General features: G+C 35.3%; 1 protein-coding gene across 1 annotated transcript in view; it reads left to right on the top strand.

Annotated features, from left to right (window-relative positions):
• Positions 1–1,037: 1,037 nt before the first annotated feature.
• Positions 1,038–11,712, top strand: part of LOC145234389 (uncharacterized) — a 44,494-nt gene continuing 33,819 nt past the window's right edge. The window contains exons 1-21 of the mRNA XM_080099126.1: positions 1,038–1,042; positions 1,088–1,122; positions 1,240–1,293; positions 1,850–2,056; positions 2,351–2,458; positions 2,601–2,696; positions 3,101–3,273; positions 3,553–3,698; positions 3,887–4,095; positions 4,244–4,371; positions 4,513–4,729; positions 4,797–4,916; positions 4,988–5,099; positions 5,592–5,847; positions 6,097–6,166; positions 6,688–6,810; positions 7,397–7,573; positions 9,650–9,871; positions 10,400–10,546; positions 10,864–10,954; positions 11,166–11,350. Of these exons, the coding sequence (XP_079955252.1) occupies positions 1,038–1,042; positions 1,088–1,122; positions 1,240–1,293; positions 1,850–2,056; positions 2,351–2,458; positions 2,601–2,696; positions 3,101–3,273; positions 3,553–3,698; positions 3,887–4,095; positions 4,244–4,371; positions 4,513–4,729; positions 4,797–4,916; positions 4,988–5,099; positions 5,592–5,847; positions 6,097–6,166; positions 6,688–6,810; positions 7,397–7,573; positions 9,650–9,871; positions 10,400–10,546; positions 10,864–10,954; positions 11,166–11,350 (2,881 nt within the window). The remainder of the gene's footprint in view (positions 1,043–1,087; positions 1,123–1,239; positions 1,294–1,849; positions 2,057–2,350; positions 2,459–2,600; positions 2,697–3,100; positions 3,274–3,552; positions 3,699–3,886; positions 4,096–4,243; positions 4,372–4,512; positions 4,730–4,796; positions 4,917–4,987; positions 5,100–5,591; positions 5,848–6,096; positions 6,167–6,687; positions 6,811–7,396; positions 7,574–9,649; positions 9,872–10,399; positions 10,547–10,863; positions 10,955–11,165; positions 11,351–11,712) is intronic.

Genomic DNA, 11,712 nt, shown 5'->3' with positions numbered 1-11,712 from the left:
CAAACAGAATGGTTAATTAACTGCCTATCAACATGAAAATAACATCATCTTTACTTCTTATTAGGAGTTTAGGTATAGGACGATGTTTCATGCAACAAACAACGCTTATTTAAAACAACTTGAAATCTAAATTCAATCAACCCTCCTTGTTCAGTGGCTGAAGAGCAACACATTTAAATGTACTTTAATCGCAATGGTGCCACAGTTTTCGGGTTCAAACATCAAACCAAGAGGAAATATGCATTAGTCATTGTCAATTTGGAACTTTGTCTTTTCCCTTCTATGGTGCCATAGTTCGCCTTTTGACACAGTTTTAGACCTGCTAAAAAGGAATAAAAGGCAGGAGCCAAACCGCATTCGATACCATTTTCATCTCAGTGCTGCAAAGGTAAGTGTAATTTTGCTTTTAATGTCTACGTAAGTTTCACTGACAGGTGTTTTGTGATTCAGATTGTTTGCAGCATCAAGATGATTGACAGGATGTTGTTCTGGAAATTGTTGGTGGTTAACCTATTACGTAAGTCTCTAACTTTAACAATATGGGTGTATAGTAAATTCTTTCTGATCCTGTGTTTTATTACTTCCATGTACATTGCGATAAATTCCTTATTTAATAGCTGAGAATTTAAAACGAAGTTTAAGAACAAAATGATAATGATACAACTATAGCTACCTAGGCAATATTAAAACGTTTGTCTTTTTTAGTTCTGTATGTAAAAGCGTTGGAATCAACAAACAAACTTGAATGGTAAGTTTTTCATAACTCACGGCTGACACACATTTAATTAAATCTCGATAGCGGAAGCAAAAACCTGAATTAATTTAGCAGCTAAAATGGGGCAGGGTTAGGAAGTTTTTAAAAATTATAACGAACTGGAACCTTGTTAATTTTTAATGTCAGTTCTATTGGATTTTTTAATGATAATATTTTAGCCCAACCCTAATAGCCCTAACCGTCAGTATGGTTGGATATATACCGTTTCAAATAGGTGTTTGTGCTTTTGCGCACCTATCTAAATGTGCGGCTGACATGAGTTATGGTGTAAGTAGATATTCCGATAATAACATGATGGGATTTGTTTTGCAGGAATGAGGAAACTAAGATCCATGTTTCCTCGATAGGTGAGTTTTTTGACCACAGCACCGAGTGTCCACACCGCGAATATTTTTATTTCATTTTTCGGCACCAATTTTCGTTCAATTGTTACATGTGTTTTATTTGTAACATTTGTTTTGCAGTCAAACGACAAGTGGACAATGGGGATTTAGAAACTGTCAACCATTTGGATGATCGTAAGTAATTTTGACATTTGTCGCGTTTGGGTAATTTCAAATCAAGCACCATATACTCGTAATTGAAACTTAAAGCTGAAATCACCCAGGCCGTTGCTTGGTGGATGAAGAATAATGAACCTTATAGCAATGGATGTAAGTTCCGAAAAAACACCTATTGGTTCTATTTGAATAAGATACTGACGATGCTGTAGTAGCGAAATATATATATCTTTAATACCAAAGGTGAACGATTAAGTGTTTTTTCTGAACTTGCATCCAAGCACCATATAGATCTGTCACGTTTGCGACAACACAAATTTTCTCAGGAAACAAACACAATTTCGGCACCGACCTGCCGCCAATTCATGAAAATCTAATGTTTGCTATGTTTGGTCATATCATTTCGACATCACTGCAGGCAACGCCAACAATTCAGAAAATATTCGTTGAGAAAACCAATTTGTCTTTGTTTCTGACCGATAAGTTTGTGACAAGTTTTGACACTAAAACGTTAAGCACGGTTACTTTAACTGGCAAAATTTTTGACACTGCTTTACCTGTTATATTTTTGCAGGCACGGACGATATCTGCAGGGACGACAAAGGAACAGTGAAACAATTTTTTACTTTTCAAGAAGTCTATAACTGCGTTTATTTCAATATCTGCATTAATGGCCAACCCTACGAGACAAAATGCGCCCATAAAACAGCGTATGACCACAAAACCGAACAGTGTATTCGCGCATTGGAAGTGCCTGGATGTGAATACTTGGATGAAATAGGTAAAATAATCATTTTCTAACTTTTTGTATATGTCAACGTCATGTTGCATGTCACTATAAATTTTGTGAACCATCGTATACAACTTAAAACGTAACAAAATAACTTTTTTTGTGCCCATGAACAATTATTTCAAATTGGCAAAACAAATTTATTGAGGGGGTTTCCCTTGGGGATTTTCGGCATTTTTTTCGATGTCTACTTTCGGCATTTGTTGTGACAGAAATCCGTTTGTTATCCGATCATCCGATGCTTGTTTGGTAATTTGCATTGTCCTGAATTAAAATACTAAATACATTACGAAATTTTGACAACAGTTGGTTTAATTTTGACAACAGTTGGTGTACTATTTTTGTTGGTAAATCGGGACTCTTCGGGGGCACCACATTCTAAAAGAACAAGAAGTATTTCTATATTTTCCTACATCATGTTGTTAATTTCTTGTCCAAACTTACAATAATGTCTCAAACAAACATGATTTATCAGCACAAATATGACAGTATTAAAAAACGCAAAACATACTCCAAAATATTTGTGAATTTCCAGATCAATGTGATCAACCGTGCCTAAATGGGGGAACATGCATCGGGCCCAATACATGCCAATGCAGGGAAGGTTACTACGGACACCGCTGCCTTTACAGTAAGACAATGATTGGCTTAACTTTTTGTTTCGTTCTCGTGATAGATTTTTGCACTTAAATAGTTTTAGCAGGTGGAAATTTTTTTGTTAATTTTTTAAGGTGCCTTGAGTACTGCAACCAGTGTAACACAAACTACATAGGCAAACCAAACTCATGGGACATTATGCACAATTTATTGTCTTGAAATAATTTTTTTACATGTGTGTTTCTCTAAAATACTTAATTTTTCAATTTCCTAAACTTGGATTGTGTGCTGATTTACTTCAGTGGATTTGGTTCTTTGTGTTAACCTTGTACTTTTATTGACTCTTATTTGTGTTTTATAATTGTTATGTGGTTGGTTATGATTGTAAAAAGTAGATTTGGGTAATATTGGAAATGTATTATCTTCTGTGTTTCCCAGGTGCATACAGCAAACCCCCAGGAACCACTGTAGACCTTTCAAGTGACATCAGTGGTGGAATATGCACTGTGTTTGGAGCTGGAAATGTGTTAACATTTGATGGTTTTTTATATGACTTTCCTGGTGTTTGTCAATATGAATTGGTCTCTTCTGTTGGCACTCCAGATTTTAAGGTTTACTGACTGCTTGTAATTATTTTGTGGCCCTTCTACACTTGTAATTTTAGCAAATATTGTTTTACCACAGAGCTATGCATAGTCAAATAGCAAAAACATTTTTTGCAGAACAGAACTTTTCATTTCTTTAGGCCTTTTTTTGCAGAAAAGAACCTTTTTCTTAATAATGCTTTGGTGCACCGAACCCTGTTCTGTCTTGCTGTAAAAAGTTTTTAGATTTCATTGTTTCACATTTTTTAACAGATTACGAAATAAATGTATTAATTATATGTTTAGGTCTTGGTTCGAAAAAATCCTGCTTGTGTTGAAGACGGAAAATATGTTTATGATTTGAAATGCATCACACAGGTTACTGTTTTGATTGCTGCTTCCAACATTAAGGTTGCCATTACTAAACAGGAAGTCACTCTTAATGAAAAATTGTAAGACTTGGTTTTAGTTTTATGATTTAGTTTCAATAAGTTTGTGAGTGTTTGGTCTAGTTTTAAGTGTTTATTGTTTTGACACTAATACAACTACATTTGGAAAATCTGACAAACTGTTGTAATAAAGTTGTAAGTGACTTTTTGTAAAACTGTAGACCAAGGTATATGTTTTTTCTATTCCTCAGTATTTCATTACCTTTTGATGGCTATGGAGTGCTCATCAGTCGCCCACAGCCGTTTATTATCCTATCACTGGGTGAGATGCAGGTTAAGTTTGACCGGGACACAAGTTCTGTGCATGTTATCCTTGACAGTGGAAGATATAACAACAAAACTGCTGGTCTTTGTGGGAACTTTAATGGAATCAAGACCGATGACCTTGTAACTAAACAAGGTTAGAATTTTTACTAAATAATTTTTGCTTTTTGACTGATTTTAGAGTTGCACGAAAAACTGATTCATGTGAGCAGATTAATCCTAATAACTAATTGAACTGTTAACTATTTTTTGCCGTAATTTGTAACTGAATTGTAAATTGAAAGGGGTGCCTGTCACTGGAGATATAAATGGACACATTGTTGCCAAAACATGGGTTGAACGAGAAGTGAATGAGGTTTGTCACGATATAAAAACAGTAACAGAGAATTTCACCACATGCAAAGCAGAACAGGTGAGCATGACTACCATGTTTAAATTCAGAATGAAATTTGAACTTAAAATTGTTGTAACCGATTTATGTGTGTGGTCCGGTTGCTACCTTAAATTGAATTACAGCAGATTTGAAGCATTACATTGTGTTAAACATTGACAGGGAGTAAGTGATATTTGTAACATACTCTGGGAATCATTTCCCTCTTGCCACGAGGTTCTCGATCCGAGCATCTATTATGATTTGTGTAAGACGGAGTTGTGCAGATGCAATTACAAGATTCGAGCCGACTGCCAATGTGAAAGTGTCACTGTTTACTCCAGAAGTTGTGCGTTATTCGGTGCAGAACCCCCTGAGTGGAGAACCACAAACCAATGCTGTAAGTGTTTTGTAATGTGCAAAAGGTTTGATACATTGCGTTATGGTTCATTTTTTATTGTGTCCAGTGAGAGGATGTCCAGCAAATCAGGAATGGATCGAATGTGGAAAGGAATCGCCCCAGACTTGCATTGTTCCACATCTCCTGCCAAATCAACTTTGCTTCGACAGATGCCAGTGTCCATACGGTTTGTGTTTTGTAAATAATGAATGCAAATGTGCTCTTTTGCAAACTATGTAACATTAACGTACATTACAGGACGATACGAACATGCTGGTGATTGCACTGTTCTCGCCAACTGTCCGTGCATCCACAAAGGAATAGAATACAGACCTGGAGAAAGAACTAGCACCTTTAACTGCAACAACTGGTACGTTTTGAAATTATTTAAGTAAAGCGTTTTGTACTGATTTTATGCTTACAAACTTTTTGTCTGATCTGATTGTGCAACCCCAACTTTGGCATTTATAACACTTATTTAGCGCTCAAGTTGTTGCACAACCTTAACATTCGGAGTTTTTAAAACATAGTGAAAACTCCATAAAAGGGTTTCTTACCCAGAGGTACGAAACAGCTAAGCGGGGGGTTGATATTGGATTTTAAAACATTTCATGTTTTGGCCTATTTGTGACTAAGTAAAATTATAGTAGCTTAAATGATACGTGAACGTGTAAAAAGCTGCCAAATTTACTACAAAGTGTCATGCCAATTACTACAATTCGATATAGCTTATCAGTTATTGTAGACCAAGGGTAAATGGCTACAAGCACCAAAACCATTACTCGAAAGCGAACACTGGATGAAAAATTGCAATTTTTATTTTTTATTAAATTGTGATAAAACGATAAATTTTATTCTACAGTACCTGCGATGCTGGACAATGGAGATGTGAGTCGTCAATGTGTCCTGGTACAGCCCACATTTTCGGGTTCGACCATTTCAAAACCTTTGATGACAAGTTCTTTACATTTGTTGGCCGCTGTCAGTATGTTTTTGCCAAAGACTGCGCTGACCAATCCTTTACCATGTACTTGGAAAGTACTGATTGTGGAGCCGATCGTGGGACAAGCTGTATTAAGACATTTACTATCGAACTAATCATATTCGGCAAAAGCCAGGTATTTGCTGCCTTTTTTCTTCTACCTTTTTGTCTTTTTCTCTACCTTTTTTATGTGTCATTTTCAAAAAAAATATAACGACAGTTTTTGGGCTTCCCACGAATGTTCAAATTTTACGAAGCGTAGTACCGGTTAAATGAGCCATTGGCGTTCACTGCTGCTATTGTGCATATTTGCTTTCAGTTTTAGGCAATTGTTTATCATGCAAAAACACAAATTAAGCTAAAAGAAGGCTTTTGTTTTGTGTAGAAAATCTCTTTGACCGAATTTCACGTAGTAAGCATCAACAACTACGAGGTACAACTTCCCTACCAATCTGGTAAGCACCTGTTTCTGTTTCAAAGTATTTTTGTTTGTTTTTTGTTATACATATTTTTAAATGCATATTTTTGTGATAGTGAATATCATCAGGTGAATGAGATTTTTTACGTATCTTGATTAGTAAAATACAAAAAAATAAGAAATATAAAAGATCGTTTTTGTGTTGTTTGACTAACTAAAAAGCTACACTTTATGAAAAACATTAAGTCATTCACCCTTATAAAATTGAGATGTATACTTTTCACATTTACAGCATCATCGGTATCTTATTTAAATAGATTCTATTTGGTGGTGCAAAATATGCAAATTATAAATTCTTAAGGGTGAATGACGCAATGGTTTTCATAAACGTTATCAATAAGCACAAGGTTCATTATAGGTTCATCCACCAAGCAAAGAGCTGGAGATTCTATTTTAGATTACACAGTATTAAAAAGCTACAGCGTCGATATGCAAAGTTCCCTAGTCGAGATAACGATTCTCTAACGTTATCGTTTTTAATATGTGTTTTTTTTTCAGGTGACGTGAACATTTATCGTGAGTCGTCTCTTTATATCCGCGTGTCCCACAGACAAACTGGTATTTGTGTACTTTGGAATGGACACGACACTCTCTTCGTTACAGTGCCACAGAAGTACAGAGGTCAGAGATTAATGAACGCCTATGCAGTGACAATACCTTTTTTATGTTCAAAGTTCAGTGGAACTTGCTTGTTTAAATATTAAAAACTGAACAAAATCTGTATTGTAACGCGATTCATGTTTTTAGATATTTATGCTATTGATATTTTACGTAGTATGTTATAACATTCTGCATATTTATTATAACGATCTGTTTGCTGTACATTGCCACGATATTTAGACAGTAGTAGAATAGTTGCTGATCATTGGTTAGTTTTTGTTACTGAGGCAATATACAGAAATTAAACATAATACAGCAAAATAATGAATTGTATGTTAAATTGAAGTTAAAATTTTACACTTGGTAGATACAGTGACTGTCGGTGGCATCAGTTTTATAGCCCTATCAATTACCGCGCTATACCCCTAAGTCGGGTAAAAGGTTCAAACACATGCCATAATATCAATGCGGCGATGTGTTCATCATTATCAAGAAAAACTTTTGACCTGTTTTAGTCCCTTAGCTATTGCATTTCAAATACCTTATGCCTGATTTGTTAAAAACTAACGAGTGGTGAAGTTTTCATGTTCCGGTCGTCGTTTTGCAGGCAAGCTGTGTGGTCTTGCCGGGGATTACAACGGCAACTCAGCTGATGACTTTCTGTCGTCACAAAACATTCTAGAAAGTACACCAACATCATTTGGCAATTCATGGAAATTGGATGATGATTGTGATGATATTCCTAACAAACCGGTTCATCCGTGCCAAATAAATAGCGATAAAGGTATTAACGATTTATTTTGTTGTACTTTTTATATACTTTGTGCAAAGTAATTATGGGTCCCCTTCCCTGAAGGGGACACATATTGTTTTTGTCCGTATTTTTTTTTTTTTTTTTTCTTTTTTCTGTCTAACGCTGGTTTGTAACGCTGGTTTGGTCAAGAAAGAGTGCTTTAAATTTATTGAAATTTGGACATATGTTAGATATTAATCCAAACTTGGTCCACCTGAAGTTTGACCCCAAATTACCCAGCGGTTCACCCACAGGCCCCCGAAACGTAAAATTTTTAACGCTGGTTTGTAACGCTCGTTTAGTGAAGAAAGCGTGCTTCAAATTTATTGAAATTTGGACATATGTTAGATATTTATCCAAACTTGGTCCACCAGAAGTTTGACCCCAAATTACCCAGCGGTTCACCCACAGGTCCCCGAAACGTAATATTTTAACGCTGGTTTGTAACGCTCGTTTGGTAAAGAAAGAGTGCTTCTAATTTATTTAAATTTGGACACATGTTAGATATTAATCTGAACTTGATCCTCCAGAAGTTTTACCCCGATTGACCCAGCGGTTCACCCACAGGCCCCCGAAACGTAAATGTGTCTAACGCTCGTTTGGTCAAGAAAGACACTGTAGGCAGAAGTCCCAAGAGAGTAACTCATTGGTTTACGATAGCAGGAGGGTTCAGCTTGACATCGGACAGACGTTTCACGACACGTCGTTTCGGTGATTAGAAATCAGCTGTTTTGCACAGCAATGCTATTTCGTTTTATTAAGTTATCACTCACATTTTCAGTTTTGGCAAAGGTTTCACACCTATGACGTGATTTAAACCTAATAAGCGTGCTTCGGTTTCGTATATGTCAAGCAAAACTTTGTTAATCAAAATAAAGATGAAAAAATAAACTTGACTGACTTCGTACTTGCGATATTGTTTGCAACAAAGTTCTTGTCTTAATATTTACTAGTTTTCTTTTGTCCTTTTTGCCCGAAATGCTAATCACTAGGGCAATTATTTTTTGACCTAAAAAACGAAAAATTTTGACCTACAAATTGAAAATTTTGACAAATTTTGACTTTAAAAAACTTTTTTTTGACAAAATTTTGACCTATGAAAAATTCAAGTAGTTAAATTACACATTATTGTACAAAAAGTTGAAATATGGCTGTAGGCTACTCTGTAGAGCAAATGTCTAACAGAAGGGCAAAAATCTGAACACAGACCTAGCCTGTTCTGAAAAGGGAAATGAGCTAATTAAAAATCACTGCCAAAAAACTGCGGCTAAGACACAACGAAAATTATTCAATACAGTTGTCTAAACGAAAGATACATGAAATACCTAAAGCAAAACCGAAGCAAGAGCTGCACCTAACCTGCAGCTGCCGTAAAATGACTTGGGACCTACCAAAATTTTGAACGTTTTTAGATGTGTTGCGCATCATGCCATATCAACCTAATTATTTCACTCACTTGATGGTTTATGATTCACAATAAGTAGGCAATGGGCCAGTTACAACAGAATAAAGTAGTCTACAAGGTGTAAAATGAACAGTTCACTGACAGTGCAACCTCTACAACACCACGACAATGCAGTTTGTAAACAATTTTAACTTTGTAAAAAATTTTGACTTTGTGAACAATTTTGACAATTTTTGACCTATTCCAACAATTTTGACAAAATTTTGACTTTTTTTGACAAGTCAAAAAATATTTGCCCTACTAATCACTATTTACATGAAATGAAATGTGCTCTGGCTAGTCAGTTACACAACCTATTGATGCCAAAAGTTTTACAAACAAACATTCGCAAACATCACATAATAATAAAGAAAGTTAATTACAAAATACACGTAAAACAGCATCACCGGAAGCAAAGTTGCCAACGATGATAATAGTTTTCTTAAAAGGTTAGCATAATGAAAAGGAAATATAAGACACAACTTGATTATTAAGAAACTAAAAAATAGTTTAGTTTGCCAAAATTGAATTTTTATGCGTTTTTGTAAGGAATGATTGCTTTTGTCTCACAGTTTGTTGTTCATATTATAAATTTATGCGTATGCTTTGATCTTCTTTTTTAGGAAACTGGGCCAAAGAAGCTTGCCGCAAAATATTCGAAGCGCCTTTCTCAGATTGCCACGATGACGTCAGCCCCGAACAGTACTATCGTGACTGCATGTTCGAATTTTGCGCTTGCACCAAGGATTCTAACAATGATTGCATGTGCGGGGCGCTTGCTGTTTATGCGCAGAAGTGTAACACGTTCGGAAAAACCGTTGACTGGAGATCACCCGACTTTTGCAGTAAGTACAACGAAATTTTATTTCATGTGTGCAGTTCGTTGCCCTTAGTTTACATCAATGAATATTACTTTAGAAATAACTATTTTTAATTATTACAATTATGTTTTTACAAAAGTGTGTTCGCTGAAGTGCTTGAAAAGTCTATAATATTGTGTCGAAATTTCTGAAGACTATCTATTATAGTTTTGAAGGTGTTGTGATTGTTTGCTTATTTTTTAGTGGTTAGTATTTTGCAAAGGGCTGTTTTAAAAAGATGATTGTTTGTATGTTAGTCAATTACCACCACCAACAGTATCCCGCGAATTATCGTTGAAATAGTAACAAAACACAAACGAAATGTACTGTACAATGTAGTTTAATGGAGATAAATGCTATGACATATTTAATATTGGTGTTGTGCCCTGTAAAACCTGATGTATTTGGTGTGAATTTATCCTTATTGCAATTCCTTTTCAAAAAATGTCGTTACTTAGTTGATTTGCAAGACAATATATTTGCTTCATATTTTTGCTATGCTGTTTCGTCAAGATATTACATGTACGGGAGGTCAAATTTACAAGCCGTGCGGGTCTGGTTGTGGCAAAACCTGTCGGTCGATTTCTGTACCAGAGCAATGCTCATCTGTTTGCGTGGAAGGTTGCAATTGTCCAGAGGGAATGTTTGTTTCACCACAAGGTAAAATCAATTTGACGTCACAATATTTGCACTTTAAAATAAATGCTACGTTTGTAAAAAGCGCATTGATGTTAAACAACAATATTTAAATTCTTAACGTTCACTTTTTAGTGAGTTACACAATATGTTCATTGCCTTACACTTTATAATAAATGTTGCTTTTGTAAAAAGGTCGTTCTGATATTAAACAATAATAATTTATAACGTGAACTTTTAACTATGAATATAGGCTTACTAACAAAGGGTGAAAATTATATGATTTTACCAACAGAATTTTTGTGAGCAAACGAAGGTAAATAGTTGTTTGTTTGATTCAGATGTATGTGTTGAGGATGTAGATTGCCCTTGTTACTATCTCGGAACATGGTATGAGCCCGGCCGAACCATCTACACACCTGGAGTCATGTGGTAAGCTCAGAATTCGTAGATTCTTTGTCCTCAAAACGGCCAAAAATGGTGCTTTATGTAATGTTGACTGCGAGGGCTATATGATTATAAGTTTGAAATGCAATATCGGGGGAAAGGTATTGCTTTTCAAACTCCAAGGACTTTGTTTGCAACATTGTACTTTTACTCCCTTTCAAAAGTTGGTAATCTGAACATAATGATTTGTTTTCAGCCAGTGTATTCGTGGCTCCATAGAGTGCGAGGGAGAAGGTACCTTCCCATCCATGTGTCCCCCAGGTCAGGTTTATCACAACTGCAGTCTAGGAGCGTTTGAAAGTCAGAGTTTAGAAGGAGCTGAATGTGCCAAGACTTGCGTCAACAAAGATCTCCCCTGTCCTCTTACAATCTGTGTCTCTGGTTAGTTCTTGTTCTTGAAAACTTGTTCTTGTTTTTTTTGCAACATATTTTTTGTCAAAATGAGGAGCAATCTACAGACAAAACTGTATTTCCTTGGCTGAAAAATTGTATACTTTAAAATAAATTAACAACTTTTTGTGATTCCCTTTTGTAAAATTGTTTTAGCATTTCTTTATTATAATGCTGATACATCTGTTAAGTTGTCGAATTGCTACAAATTTTAAATGCAAGTTTGCATACGTTTTTCATGCATTTATCAGCACGGCGTCGTTTTGCGTTGTTATAGTGTTTTATCTTATTAATTAATGGCTCCTAGCCTTTATTGTTAGTGTTTATTTTGACACAAACTTTAAATACAAATA

Source organism: Phallusia mammillata, chromosome 6 (genome assembly GCF_965637545.1).
Source record: "Phallusia mammillata chromosome 6, kaPhaMamm4.hap1.1, whole genome shotgun sequence".
NCBI classification, from domain to species: domain Eukaryota; kingdom Metazoa; phylum Chordata; class Ascidiacea; order Phlebobranchia; family Ascidiidae; genus Phallusia; species Phallusia mammillata.
This window is presented reverse-complemented; position numbering and strand designations above follow the sequence as displayed.